The 16,254-nt window shown below is 51.6% G+C and overlaps 6 protein-coding genes across 6 annotated transcripts; 4 read left to right on the top strand and 2 right to left on the bottom strand.

Annotated features, from left to right (window-relative positions):
* The first annotated feature begins 519 nt into the window (after positions 1-519).
* BO87DRAFT_371160 (polyamine transporter) lies at positions 520-2,413 on the top strand. The gene is made up of 4 exons (XM_025622063.1): positions 520-694; positions 753-899; positions 959-1,501; positions 1,562-2,413. The coding sequence occupies exons 1-4, from the start codon at positions 587-589 to the stop codon at positions 2,333-2,335; spliced, it is 1,572 nt and encodes a 523-aa protein (XP_025473830.1). The 5' UTR covers positions 520-586; the 3' UTR covers positions 2,336-2,413.
* Positions 2,414-2,511: 98 nt separating this feature from the next.
* Positions 2,512-4,867, bottom strand: BO87DRAFT_420428 (alpha-glucosidase; the record flags this gene model as incomplete). Its single annotated transcript, XM_025627005.1, has 2 exons — positions 2,512-3,823; positions 3,873-4,867. The coding sequence occupies 2 exons, from the start codon at positions 4,865-4,867 to the stop codon at positions 2,512-2,514; spliced, it is 2,307 nt and encodes a 768-aa protein (XP_025473831.1).
* A 3,231-nt stretch (positions 4,868-8,098) lies between these two features.
* On the top strand, positions 8,099-8,919 carry BO87DRAFT_371165 (uncharacterized protein). The gene is made up of 3 exons (XM_025622064.1): positions 8,099-8,314; positions 8,364-8,648; positions 8,700-8,919. The coding sequence occupies exons 1-3, from the start codon at positions 8,161-8,163 to the stop codon at positions 8,855-8,857; spliced, it is 597 nt and encodes a 198-aa protein (XP_025473832.1). The 5' UTR covers positions 8,099-8,160; the 3' UTR covers positions 8,858-8,919.
* Positions 8,920-9,531: 612 nt separating this feature from the next.
* On the bottom strand, positions 9,532-10,670 carry BO87DRAFT_402316 (A4/G1 family peptidase; the record flags this gene model as incomplete). Its single annotated transcript, XM_025625676.1, has 3 exons — positions 9,532-9,728; positions 9,785-10,452; positions 10,621-10,670. The coding sequence occupies 3 exons, from the start codon at positions 10,668-10,670 to the stop codon at positions 9,532-9,534; spliced, it is 915 nt and encodes a 304-aa protein (XP_025473833.1).
* Positions 10,671-11,457: 787 nt separating this feature from the next.
* Positions 11,458-14,077, top strand: BO87DRAFT_411321 (uncharacterized protein; the record flags this gene model as incomplete). Its single annotated transcript, XM_025626433.1, has 9 exons — positions 11,458-11,618; positions 11,717-11,740; positions 11,851-11,895; positions 11,987-12,025; positions 12,234-12,547; positions 12,605-13,097; positions 13,203-13,359; positions 13,427-13,563; positions 13,602-14,077. 9 exons carry the CDS (start codon positions 11,458-11,460, stop codon positions 13,978-13,980), a joined length of 1,749 nt encoding a protein of 582 aa, XP_025473834.1. The 3' UTR covers positions 13,981-14,077.
* Positions 14,078-14,627: 550 nt separating this feature from the next.
* On the top strand, positions 14,628-16,022 carry BO87DRAFT_402318 (bicyclomycin resistance protein; the record flags this gene model as incomplete). Its single annotated transcript, XM_025625677.1, has 1 exon — positions 14,628-16,022. The coding sequence occupies one exon, from the start codon at positions 14,628-14,630 to the stop codon at positions 16,020-16,022; it is 1,395 nt and encodes a 464-aa protein (XP_025473835.1).
* Between the last annotated feature and the right edge of the window lie 232 nt (positions 16,023-16,254).

Consider the following 16,254-nt stretch of genomic DNA (forward strand, 5'->3'; position numbering starts at 1 on the left):
GGTAACTCCCAGCTGGTACTTAGTTCGGGGTGACTTGTAGGTTTGCTGGCATTGTAAGATCAGGCTAGTAGTAGTTCTGCAGTATCGAACTGGCTGCTACGAATATATTCTCTCTCATGAGCACTCTAGTTACATGGTGCCACGGCATTGATTCCCTTGATGTGGTGCAAGCGACTTGCCGGTAATAAACCGAGTCCGATCGCCGTCTGTCTCCACTGCGGCTGGAAATATCTTCACCCCGATGCGGAAATGGTCCAACCCCCCCTGAGATGATGCAGGGTCTGGTCCAGACCTGAGATGTGGGTTGCAGATAATAATATTCCGTATCAACAACAGCTGCTAAATAGTCTAGCTATCTCGATAAAATTACATTGTGCGCCAGTCGACCAATCCGAATCCGTAGCTTGACCGGAAATCCTTACCGGGCTCGGTTTAACGCCGAGGATGACGCGTTCGGAAATCGATCGACAGGCGAAAATTGAGGCCGTCGAAAACCTCTTCAGGACCGTGAGGGAACGCCTTGAACCTCTTTGAACCTGTTCTCGAGATCTCCTTTCTGGACACCATAGATCCAAGATCAGTCAAAATGAAGGATGATGGTGTTCAAACCAGCAGTGAAGGTAAACACCCCGAACATTCCCCGCCGGGGGTCGTGCTGGTGCCTCGACCCAGTTCCCATCCCCAGGACCCGCTCGTAAGCATCTGGCCCCAAGAACACCTTTGGCCCCGGAATGTCTGCTGATAGCTTGAAGAATTGGCCATATCGTCGGAAACAACTTATTCTGGCCACTCTCTGCCTGGCCTCTTTTTCGGGGGCTATCGCTCCCCTATCTGGTCAGCTGAATCTGGCCCAACAGGCCAAGATCTATGGCAAAACAAGGGTCCAAGAGTCCTATGCTGTATGCCGACCAACTTTTGTCCTCAATCTGCTCCATTGTAGTCCTGACAAGCTGTATAGAACTCCGCCGCATTGGCGGGCATGGCCTTCGGGCCCTTCTTCTTTGCCCCAGTCGCCCATCGACTGGGTCGCAGCTCCGTTATCTTCTGGTGCATTCTTTGTGCCCTCGTCTGTCAGATCTGGGCGGCCGTCATGACCCGTTCGGATGATTATATCCCCTACATCATCTCGCGACTTTTTGCCGGCTTTTTCGGCGCCGTTCCCACCGTTCTTGGCCCGCGTGTCATCACCGACCTGCTGTTTCTGCATCAGCGCGGTCGCGCCTTCATGGCCCTGCATATGGCCTTTCTGTTTGGCACCATCGCCGGCCCGACCTTCTCGGCCTTCATCTCGGCTAATGCTTTCTTCCCCGTCGAGTTCTGGTGGACTGTCGGCCTATTGGGCGCCACAGCCATCCTCATCTTCCTCTTCCTCGAGGAGACTGGGTATGATCGCGAGAATCCTGATCGGAATCCTGCCATACCGACCAACTGGTTGGCTAACCGCTGGGCTACCTTCTTTTTCGGCCAGCGTTTGGTGCAGCCCACCACCTGGTCGGTTACCGTGAGTGACCACCCTCAAAAGAACTAGTTATAGGCTCTCTAATGATGTTCATTGTTCTAGATGAAAATCGCCGTGGCGCCCATTCTGATCGGTATCTGTCCGGTCACAGTCATCATGGGTACCTTCACTCTGATCTCCTTCGGGTTCTACGTCGGCATGAACGCCCTGGTGCCTGTGTGGCTGCAGCGGACGCCAGAGGAAGGTGGTTACGGCTTCTCCTTGAAGCAGAATGCCGCTTTCACCTTCTGCCACTGGATCGGCATCCTTGTCGTCCAGCTCGTTGGCCACTACTACAACGACAGACTACCCCTGGCGTTGGCCCGACGCTTCAACCACGGCGCTTGGAAGCCTGAGTACCGCCTGCAGGTGCTCTGGATTCCCAGTCTTATCCTCAATCCCATCGGACTGGGCCTATTCGGCGCCACTCTGCAGTATCACCTGCATTACATGGTGCTGGCACTGGCGGTGTTCATTGTAACAATTGGCTCGCTGGCCAGTGTGCCGGTGACGGTCAACTACGTCGTGGAATGCTTCACGCGCTACCCGGCGGAAGCGGGTATTGTGATCGGCGCCTACCGTATCGTCTACGGTCTTACTATCAGCTTCTACATTGACCCGTGGGTGGCTGCCGTTGATGTCGGCTGGGTGTATGGCATGATGGCTTTCTTTGCTATCTTCTCATTCTTGTTTGTCATGCTGCTGATGTGGAAGGGACATGCCATCCGCGAATGGCAGCTGGCTAGCGTGGCCAGCAGTGAGGAAGGCGTGCAGATCGAGGATGGGATCAGTGAGAAGGGGACGGTGGAACACGATGGAGAGAAGTTGAAGGTTTGATACCCCTAGAAGTTGCTACCGGCACATCGCGTGCTGAAGTGTAATGTGTGTACTTAATTTACCCATCTATAATTTCGGGCATATTCTAAATCATCTATATCATAGTCTAATCGTCTAGTCATCTCAGACACCTAACTGGGATACTTTTAGTACACCTTAAATAGGAAGCAACACGCTCACGCATGCAGCACCGTTCCATTCTCCTTCCTCACAAAGTCCAAGAACACGTCCAGTTCCGGACTCGAGGCTCCATCCACCACAAACACCGCGGGCTTTCCAAAGGGCGCCGACACCTGCGCCGTCTGCCCTCCCCGGTAGGTCTGGCCACTCCACACATGGGTATACGTGCGGTTGGTACCGTGACCGGGGAAGTAAACCTCCACAGACTTGCGCCCCTCGTCGAGCACCGGTGCCACATATAGATCCCGACCGAGGAAGAAGCTCTCATAGCTGATCTGTCGGGCGCGGAGATCCTCCGGGTGATACAGCACCGGCATACGCAGCAACGGCCATCCGCGACGCTGGCTCTCCGTATTGAGGATGCGGCGACGGTACGGACCCAGACTGCGGAACATCCGGGCGTTGTAGGCGAAGTACGCATACGTGGTGGAGTTGCTGTAGAACTGAGCATTTACGCTAGGCACGTTGCCCTCGTGCGACCGGAATACGGCGCTCGACACGGCGCCCAGTTCACCCCAGCGGCCCAGAAGCTCAGCCGATCGTGGGATGGCTCCGGAGGAGTTGCTGGTGGTGGGAGGCTCGAAGACGGTCGTGTAGCCGCCAATGTCACTGTGACTGTGGGCATAGCCGGAGATACCCATCTGGCCTTGAATAGTGACCACCGATTTGATGCCGTCGTTGGGGGTCCAGAGAGTGGCTTGGTCGCCAACCCAGAACAGGTTCATGTGCCGGTTGGCGCCCATGGAGGCGGAACGGTGGAAGGTGACCATCTCATGGAACAGAGGCATCTCAGCGGCCACGGAGCGCTGGTAGGCCGCCCAGTCGCGCGGATACTGGTTGTGGTAGAAGAAGGCGCTGGTGGAAATGTTGGCCAGCGAGGTATCCGCAGTGATTGGGGTGTACTCGCCAAAGTCCCACATGCAGCCGGAAATGTTGGCACTCCAGACCTGCGTGCGGAGGACGTCGGCGAACCACGTGCGAGTTTCCTCGTTGGTGAGGTCCAGGATACCGGCGTCGATGCCCTTGCCGCTGGAGATGATCGCCGTGGAGTTTGTGGTAGTATTCTGCACCATGTAGCGGTGCTTGCTAGCCTCCTGGAAGAGATTGCGGCGATAGCCATCCGACTTGCTGCTGACGTTGGCCAGGAAAGGGTTCACGTAGGCAAGGGTGCGTACACCGTGCTGTTCGCGTAGAGTCTGGACGAACTTGGCCCATGTGGGATACAGCGAAGTGTCGGGCTCCCAGTTCCACCACAAACGCGAGATGTTCATGTTGCCATAGGGGGCTGACTGCAGATGCGTGCCTGACCTACGGTCCGTTAGTAATAATGAGCGTAGAAAAGCCAGGGGGTACTCACCAATCTTGCAACCACACACCAGCGACCGGGCAGTCGTGTTCAAAGCCCTGCTTCACAATGCGATTGACTTTCTCCTGTCCACCCTGAATGCCCAAAAGTGCGCCGTGATCCACCCATTCCGGAAGGGCCGGCATGCGACCGGTGTACTCAGTGAGCATGGTGATGGCGTCCAGCATGTTGTCAGCCTGCATCAGATGGCCATGCACCGAGAGACTATCGTAGCGCACCGTCACAGCATCGGGGCGCTGGAAGTCAAAGACAGCATAAGCCGTATCATTCTCTTCGAGGTAGAAGACGCGACCGTCAGAGCTGACGTACTGAGGAATGGCCGTGTAAGTGGTGTACTGGTCGCCGCCGCTAAAGAAACCTTGCGAGTCCTCAATGGCCGTGTACGGCTGGTCACCACGTCCGACACCCTGCTCGCGGGAGAAGATGGGGATCGACTGATTCTTCATGGAAGCGAAGGACGCCTGCGCACCGAGACCGTAAAAGTCCTCCCGCGCGTGCGATGCGAATGTGAGATAGAGACGTTCGAGGGGGACACTGGCATTCGCATCCGAGTCAACGGTGGCTTCAAAGGCAACGCGATCCGAAAGGGTCTTAGGAACCCAAAAGTTCATGGCATAGGCAATGTCCTCCCCACCACAGTCCAGGAGATAACCGCGCACAGCGACCTGGTTCTTCACACTGTCGCGACGAGGGATACCCGCCAGTTGGGTGATATTCTGGCCTTGGCATCGGGCCTGGGCCACGTTGGTGATGTTGAAGTTGCCGCTATCCTCGACAATCTGGTCCTTCCCGGCGCTGGCACTGAGGAAGGGCTGACCGGGGAGGGCTGAGAAGATGGTTTGGTTGTCTTGATTGATGGAGATCTGATGTTGGCTTGCCTGGTAGGACAGCTCCAGTCCACTGCCCAGGGGCCAGGTTGACCGGGCCTGCCCCAATGAGGGCAGGGCAGTCAGCATTGCCAGGGCTCCCAGATAGGTCATCGGCATCTTGGGCGAGACACTTGATCCTGTGACGATGCTACTAATATCCCGGCTTCCAGTCCGGCTTTATAGCTAGGCTTCCCCACCGCGTCCGGATCACTAGATGTCATCATTGCCATTGCGAGCATCCACCCGGTTGAATTGATGGGGACTATACATGAGTCGCTTGCTCGTAAAAGACTCCCGTCTAGGACAGACAAAGGTTAATGGTGGTGCAGGACTCGGCTCAGTTGCCCTGTGGGAAAGAAATGAAGGACAATGTAGAAGCAAAAGAAAACCCTACGAGCGGACCTTTCCCGACTCTGGGGCAGGCAGTGGACCCTTCGGCAAAGCTGGCCGAAATGCGTGAAGGGCATTCGATCGTGTTTAGTCACGGATGGAGGCATCGGAAGCCACGAGAACCAGCATGCCGATTCTTACCCGAAAGAGTCGAGTGTCCACTATCTGGGGTATCCGGAGAGTCTCCAGACGCCAATGATGCTCGTTCAACGGCCGCCCTCCTCCCCACAAAGCCGGCTGGGGGAGTTGATCAACTCGGCTAATGAAGTCATATTTCCTGGATTTCAAGCAGGACTTATTGATCTCTCTTCTGCCGACGATGTTAGTTCTATGGACTACTCGGTACCGACCAATCATTGTATCTCCCCATAGTGCCCTGGTCAGGCCATGTGCTCGAGCGTCTGCTGCAGCAGGATCAGCCTAACGAGTAACATGCTTGTCGGGCGACGATGTAACTAGTGGTCAAACAAGCACACGATGTGTAGTAGTCGATGGATGTCTCCACAACTGGAAAATTTTCATTAGACCGTTTCTGGATCGTCGCACAAGGTTCACGGCCCTTTTCCAACAACGGCAATCTACAGGGGCTGCCTATAGCCTGTCGGAAACTCCAAGAGTACCCTACTATGGCTGCAGAGCAAAAGGGGAGGTGAGCCTCTGGGTTCCGACCGTTCAGTATCATCCAGGCCACATGGATTAAAACCAATCTATATCGGGGCCATCACCCTATTTGTCGAAGTATTGTCTTGCATTCACCCTGTGCTTGTTGTCGGTCAGCCGATTAACCTCGAGTCCTGTCCGCCCATAGTCATTCGTCCTGATTTATGTGTCGTAGCTGCGGTTATCTCCCCATATGTACTAGCGGCGATGGCTCAGGTAAGCTGTCTACTGCTATCTAGGGGTGGAAGAAGGGAGTTTGTTGGACAAGAGGCGTGTCCCTTATTACGTGCTATTCACAAAGGATTTACTACTTGGATTACCTTTCCTATGCTCGTTTCACACCACCAGTATGATCATGATGGAGCTCAGCTTCATCTGGTCATATTACCAGTAGTCGGTATACGTTTCCTTGGTCTTGTCTGAGAAGATCCATGGTAAGGCAGCCTACTGCATAGCCCAGACTAGTGCCAAAAATAGATTATGCTTATACGTTGACAATGAACTGAGCGTATTTTTAGAAGTCGGTGGTCGGAGGCTTGATGGGATTAAGATTTACTTCGCCCACCCCCGACCGCGGGGAAATGGCAGAGGATGATGATGCAAGGGTCAACCTTTCTCGACCCCAACATAATCAGAAGATCAGACACCCCATCATCATGCGATGATCTTTGTTGCTAGCCTGCAGGTGGCAGTGCAGCGGAAGTACGGCTGGGAATGAATTCTACTCTGTACGAGTGCCCCCTCGTATAGACCCCGTCGGCTTTGGGGTCGATGATGTCAGTATCCAGGTACTCCAGAGTATGATTTAGAGGACCAAACCCTTTCTCCGAAGGAGGAATAAGCCCCGTCCTTTCTGAGTTCGGGTGGCGAGGAATTCAAACGGGTAGATACGAGGGCAAGTTTGGGGATTGATTGGCGGAACCATTCAATGCCTCTTGCGGAGGGTTCAGCCGCTTCCAGCAGTATCTCGAAGTAGCACTCCTCGTTGACCGTTACCAGAGCCTCGATATCACCTTGCTGACCATTTCCCATGGACATCCGGCTACCTACATGGCTAACATGAACTGTGCCTACGTTTGAGACATTAATTCATCCCTCTGTCTGAGAAGAATGTCCTTTCGATATTATACCCGCGATGATGGGCACCGTGGACGACCTTATGAGTAAATTCCAGCTTCTTTGTGTTGTTGTGATACCCAGGACGGGTTATGCGCAATGTTTTGTGAACTACGCCCAACCGTACGACTGCCACTACCCAAGGATCCCCTCGGGGCGATGCGAGAGTTTCCGGGTCCTGTCAGTGGTTATGCCGGTCACCATTTCGTGAGTTAGACATCTTCATTGCTGTGCCTCGACGGAATTATGGTACGTCTCCAGCCAGCTCCAAGTCACCACACTGACCAACACCCATATTACCAGCTTTGACTGCCCTCTCCGAATCATCAAAATGACCGGAACAGGCTAAATTCCATGAATAGCAGCGTCATTATTGTGTCAACATTCATCCCGAATAGGTCCGTGTAGGTAGAAAAGGGGTCGCCTGATGAACAGCTTGGAATAGATAGAGGATCCTGTAAAAGCCTTTTACAGGACTCTCTATATTGGTCACGTGATACTAGTCCCAATCAGGAAACTAGATCAAAGTAATAATAATAATAATAATATTAGGTCAATACAATTGACAAACTTGTCAAAGGGAAGCAAACACTCATTTACTTCCTAAATAGGAAATAAGTGGATCCTTTAGATAGGAAGTGAATGAATTCAACTTGCTTGCTTGCTTGCTTCAGCTAGGGGATGAAAGACCTTATTTATCATTTTCAGTGAATGATTCTAGATCAGAATCATGAATCATTAGTTTGATCATTAAACAAAGAAAGTGGGGTAAGCAAGTGGGATAAAGAATAGTGAACAAAGAAATATTAATCAAATAATCAGAATGATGTCCATAATACGAGACTTCATGTGAAAAGTAATGGTTCATTCTTATGTTATCCATTTCTGCTGGAATTCCCATAGAATTTGTATGGGAGTTTCAGCTGAGTTGGGTGGTTGATGAAGGATTATTTTTTGATTAGTGAGGGATCCTGATTTCCAGCCAACAGCTTCCATGGTTTCAGTCAGATGAGGTAATTGCATTCCTCGTATAGAGCAAACGTGGTACACGGGGATGTCGTAGGTCATAAGAAATCGCTCAGTGTCTATACAGTAAAGGTGCTGGACTTGTTCCCTTTTCTGTCTATAAAAGGCCGGCGAGTCTCGTCTATTGATGACTCTTCAACAGCTCAAAACAAGTGAGTTACATTGCAGACGTCCTACTATAACTCCACCGGACCTTCACTAGACTACCTCCTTTCAACATGAAGTTTACTTTGCTTCCTGCCCTTCTTTCGACCTCTGTCCTTGGGCTCAACATCGGCAGAGCCCATGATACTGCCAAAGTCACCTTTATTGGCGCAGCTGATGCCCAATTCACCCAGGACTTCCCCACTGACGGGTCCAATGTCAAGATAAGTACGTTCTCCGCGCACAATTCATTATGTATCCAGCCTAATATCACTAGCCAACCCCCTCAGTATCTCGCACATATCTTGCAGCACCCAGGGTGCTGTCTGTACCTTTGATGGCATTGATCACAGCGTGACTACTGTGACCGGCGTAGGTCAGGTTGACGTCGGTCCTCCGCAGACCCAGGTTCAGGGGTCTTGCCGGTTCGGATCTGGATCGACTCCCAGCAAACGCGGTCAAACACAGCCCACTGGGGGTCAGGTGCTCATCACCTTCGTCGGTGCTGCAAACGCCCAGTTCCAGCAGCAGTTCCCAACCAACGGTGTCAGCACCAAAATCAGTAGGTATCAGGCAAACTAGATTTTCTGGGAAAGCTAACCGAGGAACCCAGGTAATCCCCTAAGCATCTCCCACATCTCGTCCACCACGGGTGGCGTTAAGTGCACCTTTAACGGCGTTGACAACAGCGTTACTACCATCAATGGTGCCCAGACGGTGGACGTTGGTCCCCCGCAGACCCAGATCTCTGGCACATGCCGTGCTGCTTGAGGCCATTGCAAGTCATTTTCTTCGTGCCTCTCCGGGGACTGATGTGAATGGAGGAGCGATGTATGTTTGCCACGGCATGCTTACATTACTTCTGAATTAATAGTATTCTGTGGTCGGATTTTAGTTACTCGTTCTTAAAGGTAATCCGGTCGTTGTTAGCAGTAATTGGATTGTTTAAGCAAATACTTCCTGCATGTATTGTCTTGTTTTTGTGCTTGAGGACGTCCACGACCTAATTGGAAGATAGCATAACTGTACAATGCCTCTCCAATTGAGTGCTCTGTATCACAACTGGAATATACATCATAAATGAAAGTCGTACTCCACGTTAGCGACCTGGAGTTGTGAACACCAGGACCGTTATTGCCTTACTGAATCTAAGAAATGCAGCACCTGCACCTCGTCTGCCTTTTCGAGCATCATCTACGCTGTATTTTATGTTTATCTACGGTTTATGGAAAATCAATCAAAAGAATGACTCATATTCAACTGGGGCCCCGCAAAGTAATACTAGAAAATCAAAATTATCTACAAATTCCTCCTCCAATTCCTCACTCAAATGCTGAGCCGATCACATCATCACATCACTGCATGCCAATCAATCCGCTATAGATTGAGCTGGTCAACGTATTCTGCCACCGTTCCAGTTACAGTGACAGGCCTCGTGGGCACGCCTACTCGTAGGTGATGGTCACCTCGGAGTCGCTGTCGATGGTAACATCAGTCACCACCTGGCCATTCTCCTCGATCTCGATGATGGTAGCATCCGTAAGGCCAACGCTCTGGCCTCCCGCGGCCTTGGCAACAGCACCGGTGAAGGTGACAGTGCCAAAGTCCACCAGGTCGACGAGCGAACCATTTTCCTCGAAGTCTAGGATCCCGTTAGCGTTTGACAAAGTTGGGACAGGAATGTGCGGCTGATAATACCTTCCACAATCCACTCTGCGTTCTGTCCTCCAAGGCTGGAGCTGGATGACAGCTCCTTGGTGACCTTCTGGCCGGTGCTCTTGTTCTCAATGATAGCAATACCGGTGGTCGAGGTATAGGACTCGACAATGGCAACAATCTCATCACCGGCAGAGATGTCGATGCCGCTGAAGTCGTAGGCGTAGTCCGGGTACCACTCATACCAGGCATCGAATGAGACCTCTCCATCGGTCACGGTGAAGTCAACACCAGTCTGGAGAATGGCGTTTTCATAGGTATCTCCATCGATACCAACCCAGGCAGATGCAGCCTGACTGCCTCCAGAGTTGCCAGTGGGCTCAGGAACAGTGAAGGTGCCGGTCACCGCAGTGTAAGTCGCCGCGGCAGAAGGAGGCTCCACCAGCACCGCACCGGACCAGTTGGAGCTGTACTCGACGTTGGTCTGGTTCTTGGTCGAGGCAGGTCTCGCGACTGCCTGGAGGGGTCGGGATCCCTTGCTGGCGCCGCGGGCCTTGAGGCGAGCCTCGAGGCCACGCTCGGGAGCCGCGACAGCAACGCTGGCGAGGATGGCAGTAGCAATTGCAGCAGTGAACTTCATCTTGATGAGTTGGGAGGTGGTGAAACTGAGAGAAGAGGTGTTTCTGCGTTGGAAGAATGAGCTTCGATGTCTTGAAGAACGTTGTAGTGCGATGGGGATGAGATGAGAAGAACAGCAGATTTAACCTGATATTTATAGAATGGCTCTTGGCTGAGTATCGATCAGGTCAACACTCTTCACTAATGGCATCATTCTTCCTCATACCATCCCAGAGGCAACGCCATTAACATCTTGAGACGATACCACAGCGAACTGACTGCTGAAAGTGGCGACATCCCGACTGTCCATATTGAGATGCATCGGAGTCCGGTGGTGAAATCAAATCACCCTAGTAAATTCAAGAGTTTAAATAGCGTCCGCTGTTGGTTATGTGTCCAGGAAGATTCCAGTAGTAGCACGTCTTACGCGACGCAAATTGCAAGTCAAATTACGTTAACCACAATCACCTAAAACCAGAAAATCTTTAACCGGTCCATCAGTGAATGATATCCAGCTACATAGTGTAAAGGCACTCGTATAAGCGATCTAATCTGAGGGGTTGGCATTGATATAGGATACACGGAACCTTAGAGAAGGATCCGGCCTACCGATGAACAAGCTATACACAGGGCATGGTCCGCATCCAGGCACCACCGCTAAGGATGTCAAGAAATTTGTTAGGACAGCCATGTAAGCCCGGTTAATTTATTTTGCTCGGCATTGGAGCAGACAATATCGGCATTACGGCCTGTCATCTCCGCGCAGGGCCATCGAGATTCAGGTCAGGCTTAGTTTGCGTCATTTTGGTTCGGATTACCTGACGCCTCTGCAGAACCCTTGGGCCAATTGCCCCCGGAGAAGGTTCTGCTCCCGTTAAGTCCAAGTCAGGGTTTCTAGTAGTTGATGTGTGGTAATCCCTCTCCTTGATGAGACTAAAGAAGGATGGTTTGCGTTATCTGTTACCGTCAAGAGTCCCTTGGGGTTTGTTGCTATTCGAGTGTGGTGAATTACACAATGGAAAGGCCGGGTTGCGTCATATATCCTAATATCCGAACTATGTGTGCCTCCAGGACTGTCTTTGTCTACCTGTTTTCTTATGTCGCTTGCTTTTCAGTCATGGTGGAAAGGAGTAGAGGAGACTATACTGGACACCCTGCTCCAGCGACCGGCTTGGCCCGCCCTAGGCACCATTAAGGGTGGATGTAGGTCAATTGGGCGCACAGCCAGTACAACAGTTCATCCTCGACAGGGACTGGAGTACTATTGGACCCCTGCCATATATTAAGGTTCCGTAACTACTTTCAGTGATTATCGGCAATTGCGGTGGCTCTTTTTATCGATGTAAGATGGTCTAGTACGATGAATATCTACTCTTATGAGTACAGCAAAGATATATTTCGATGACACGCGCATTAGAATGGAAAATCCACGCCGAAATCTTTATAAATCAGCCAGCATGGTAGACGGAACAGAGAATAAAGGTATCTAGTACTCCTGCAGCCGTAGTATTCACAACCAAAACAGTTGGAGGATGGTGGGCGAAGTATAGACACCAAACGAGATTCTGCATTGGACGACCCGACGATAGCCCCTTTTTGGTATTGGTGTCCGGAACAGACCGACAGGACCCACGCCCCAAGACATTCCTACCACTCATACATCATGTCACGCAAGGAGGGGTTCCGGCTGGGTGGGGAAGATGGCTTGCTCGCCTCGTCGACAGCGCATTGTGATTGATTGATTTGGTTGATTGGCTTTTCGAACCCCGCCGCTAAAGTGTGCCGCCAGTTCCGCTGCGGATTCGGCGGTCAGGAAGTTACACTTCAGTCTCGCCGAAGTCAATAATCTTCGGGTTTAGCCTACTGCCACCAGAATGTCCACCCAGGATGAAGATAGTAATACTCCTCTCCTGGGAGATAATCCTACGCTGGAGTATGGAAGTAATGCAGGCCCTGCGTCTAGCCCAGCCCATCATGCCTCATTTCGGCCGAACTTGGGTACGGCCGAGGCGTTCAGCATCATCGTCAATATCGTAGTCGGAAGCGGGGTTTTCACCTCCCTTGGCGCCATTGACATCAACGTTCCCTCCCCAGGGGCAGCCCTGGTCGTGTGGTTTGTGGGGGGTATCTTGGCTTGGACAGGTGCTGCAACTCTCGCCGAGCTCGGGGCGGCGATTCCAGGTGAAGGTCAGTACAGACCCTCTGTTTTAGAACACCCTTCACCAGCTCAATCTTTCACCACAGGAGGTGTTCAACCGTACCTTCAGTATATCTACGGGGATGTCTTTGGCTTCCTTTCCACGTGGACATGGGTCGTTGCGGTAGTGCCGACCTCACTCGCAATCACGAGCATTGTGTTCGTGGAAAACATCTACTCTGCGATCGGGGTGACCGATCAACCCGATAGAATGGTATATAAGCTTTTATCATCTCTGGTGTTTCTCGTCATTAGCATGGCGAACTCGGTCAGTACCCAGTTTAGTACGCGGTTGAATACATTCTTTCTCACCACAAAGTTCGCTGCTATCGCACTCACTGTGGTTGCGGGACTGGGTGTCGTCCTCTATCACCTTGCTGGCTGGGATAGAGACAATCCACGCGAACCACAGGACTGGTTGACGAAAGCCTGGTTTGGTGCTCGCACTACCGTTGGCTTGGACGGGAGGGAGATAGAGTGGCAGAAGTTACATGGGTGGGAATCTCTCGGTCATTATTCCGCCGCACTATATGGTGCACTGTGGGCATACTCGGAATGGGATAAGCCATGAGGCAGTGGAAAAGCTGCCAAACCAATCCCCGGAGTATGCTCTCATGATGGCTAATCAATCCATCGCCAGGCAAGCTATGTCAGTGCCGAACTTTCTGCTCCGGCCCGTCAGTTGCCTCTAGCCATGAATACCGCCGTTCCCATTATCATCCTCAGTTTCATCGTAGTGAATATTGCCTATTACATACTGTTGACTTGGAGGGTAGTGTCCACAACTGATAGTGTAGCAGTGGTATGAATGTCCGCATGGGTGTCACTGACCATGGAAGTGAGTATTGCAGGCTGACATTTTGCCGCAGACTTCGTTCAGCCACCTACTCGGACCTACATTTGGTGCCATCGCGGCGGCTCTGATCTGCCTGGTGGTGGCAGGATCCTTGTTGGGAAGTTCGTTTGTCGCTGGTCGCATCGTGGTTGCTGCAGCCAATTCGAACTGGTTGCCCGCCTTCCTGGCCCGCGTGGGCTCCGTTTCAGGGCATCGACCTCGACAGCAGATGCTCCGATCAAAGCAATTCTCTTCCCTACCGCCTGTTACATTGTGTATATTTTCCTCGGGAACTTTCGGCTCGTGGCGACTTTCAGTGGTTTGTCTGCGTATATCTGTTTCTTTCTGACCATGGCCGGTGCCATTATCCTTCGGGTCCGTGAACCAGAGCTGCCCCGCCCGTACAAGCCGACAATCTGTGTCCCCGTTGTGTTTACTTTGGTCAGTGGGTTTGTGGTTGCTTGTGGTGCTGTTGTTGCTCCCGTGCAGGCCGTGATGCTCATTGGACTGTGGCTGGTGGGCCTAGGGTTCTACAGTGCGAGGAGGCGATGGATAGAGAAGGGAGAGGCAGAGAGAAGCGAGCCATAACTTCAATACACATTGTAAAAGCGTGAGGGAGGCGCGCTGGATGCTAGCTCAAACCATGTGTATCCAAGTCGGTTCAATTTCGGGATTGCCCTTGTGGAATTTTACGAAGGGTAGTAAGAGGTAGTCCTCTCACCCTGCTAGTATGAAGTGGCCGGGGATGTGTTCCCTGCATCGATGGGAATATTGGTCATGATGAAGTAGTGGTGAGTTGAATTCCGTCAAGCAATTCACCTGGCTGACCTGAAAATGTACCGGAGTTCGGAAGTGCATATCCGATGCACCGGTAAGGACATCACCTTCTGTTGCACAAAGGTCGCGACTTCTCTGATCAACACAAAAATAGGAACTTGATCACCAGACAATTCTATTGACCGAGACATTTATTCGCGCAACCTTTTCACGGCGGTGGATACTGAGAAGCAACAGCATCACGGTCTTCGCTTCGGTTTGGGATAGAAAACAAAGCATCGTCCTGTGTAATCAGTATACGACCAGCGTCGTTCATAATATTACTTTTCGTTTACCGCCTGTTCACTGTCCGTTCACTGTCCGTTCGCTCTCCGTTCGCTGTTCGTTAGATAATCGAGCACAGTAGACAGATGGACCACAAGGAAAAAGGGATCCCTGGTTTCCCAACTCACCCTGTAATGGATTGGAATGGACCAGACGACCCTGATAATCCTCGGAACTTTTCGCTGGCCAGGCGTGTCGTGGGAATTGCCAGTGTGACGCTGCTGGCTCTTGCCAGTGCCTTTGCAGGTGCCATCTATGCACCCGCACAGACAGCAGTGATGGAAGTCATGAACTGCAGCTCTGAGGTCGCCATGCTCCCACTCGCCCTATATAATCTGGGACTAGCATTTGGGCCCATTGTTGGGGCACCCCTGTCTGAAACTTACGGTCGCAAAGCCGTATATCTCGCAACTACTCCAATTTTCTTGTTGTTCATGATTGGTGGCGCCGTGTCCAAGACTATGTCGGCCCTAACCCTGTGTCGTTTCTTTGCCGCTGTCTTTGGGTCATCAAACATCAGCAACGCCTCGGCAACCATTCTGGACTATACTCACGACAGTGAACGTGGCACCGTCCTCGCTATCTACTATGCAGCCCCAACTGTTGCTGCGACACTGGCACCTCTCGTTGGGGGACTTATCATGATTCAGACCGGAAAGTGGAGCTGGACACAATGGGTACCAGTAATTCTCGCGGGAGCTTTCTATCCCCCGTTGATCTTAACCAGGGAGACCTATAAAGCGGTTATTCTACGACGTCGGGCGACGTCACTAGGCACGGCGGACATTAACCGTGAGACGATTACTGGCGCTAGCTTTCGGCACCTCTTTATCCTTCTTTTCCAGCGGCCAATTCATATGCTTCTGACCGAACCGATAGTGACATTCATCAGCCTTTATAACGGATTTCTTTTTGGTTTGTTGTATGCATTCGTAATTTCCGTTCCTTGGGTTTTTAAGAAGTACTATGGGTTCGATACGACCGCCCAGGCTCTTTCGTATCTTGGCGTGACCGTGGGCAATATGGTTGCCTGTATACCGCACGCTCTGATAGACCGATACTTCTTCCTACCGCGGCTGCAGTCATGGAAACAAGTCCACGAGCCGAGTCTCAAAATGCCTCCGGAGTCTCGTCTTGTATCAGCTTTGGGGGGCAGCTTGCTACTTCCACCATCCTTGCTGATTCTTAGTTGGACGGCCAACTTCCATGTCCATTGGATGGTGCCCATAGTATTTCAAGGCCTCTCGATGTTTTCCTGCTTGTTGGTGTATTCTGGGACGAACCTTTACATGATGGACACCTACGGTCCACTTTATGGTGCATCTGCCTCAGGCGCAATGATGTTCAGTAAATACATACTCAGCTGCGCATTCCCCATGTTCACTCTCCAGATGTTTGAACGGCTTGGTGTAGGATGGGCAACAACTCTTTTGGCTGCTTTTACTCTTTTTATGGCTCCGATTCCGTGGATCTTTTGGATTTATGGATCGCAGATTAGGAAGGCGAGCAAGTATGAGACTACACTATGAGCTAGACCTGTTGTATCAAGAGCAGGTTCCTGGATCCTTTGGCTGTGAGGATCCTACGCCTTTCAGCAAAGCCTTGGAGGAGAAAAACCTTCACTCAGTCTTGAAGCTGGTATAGACATGAATATATTCTAATTTAAGATATCATCTACTTACGGTCCAGCTTCCCGCTTCTTTGCGTAGGGGTAGCAGCCTGTCACGGAGGATAAAACAAAGACAATGATGAGCTTGGTTG

The sequence above is a fragment of the Aspergillus neoniger genome (assembly GCF_003184625.1).
Source record: "Aspergillus neoniger CBS 115656 unplaced genomic scaffold BO87scaffold_74, whole genome shotgun sequence".
In the NCBI taxonomy this organism is placed as follows: Eukaryota; Fungi; Ascomycota; class Eurotiomycetes; order Eurotiales; family Aspergillaceae; genus Aspergillus; species Aspergillus neoniger.

What these genes read in the sequence shown, in the direction of transcription:
- BO87DRAFT_371160 (XM_025622063.1), top strand. Translation starts at nt 587, where the DNA reads ATGAAGGATGATGGTGTTCAAACCAGCAGTGAAGGTAAACACCCCGAA. An exon ending in CCCATCCCCAGGACCCGCTC is followed by an intron (nt 695 to 752) that starts GTAAGCATCTGG and finishes GATAGCTTGAAG; the next exon opens with AATTGGCCATATCGTCGGAA. An exon ending in GGGTCCAAGAGTCCTATGCT is followed by an intron (nt 900 to 958) that starts GTATGCCGACCA and finishes CAAGCTGTATAG; the next exon opens with AACTCCGCCGCATTGGCGGG.
- BO87DRAFT_371165 (XM_025622064.1), top strand. Translation starts at nt 8,161, where the DNA reads ATGAAGTTTACTTTGCTTCCTGCCCTTCTTTCGACCTCTGTCCTTGGG. An exon ending in CGGGTCCAATGTCAAGATAA is followed by an intron (nt 8,315 to 8,363) that starts GTACGTTCTCCG and finishes TAATATCACTAG; the next exon opens with CCAACCCCCTCAGTATCTCG. An exon ending in CGGTGTCAGCACCAAAATCA is followed by an intron (nt 8,649 to 8,699) that starts GTAGGTATCAGG and finishes CGAGGAACCCAG; the next exon opens with GTAATCCCCTAAGCATCTCC.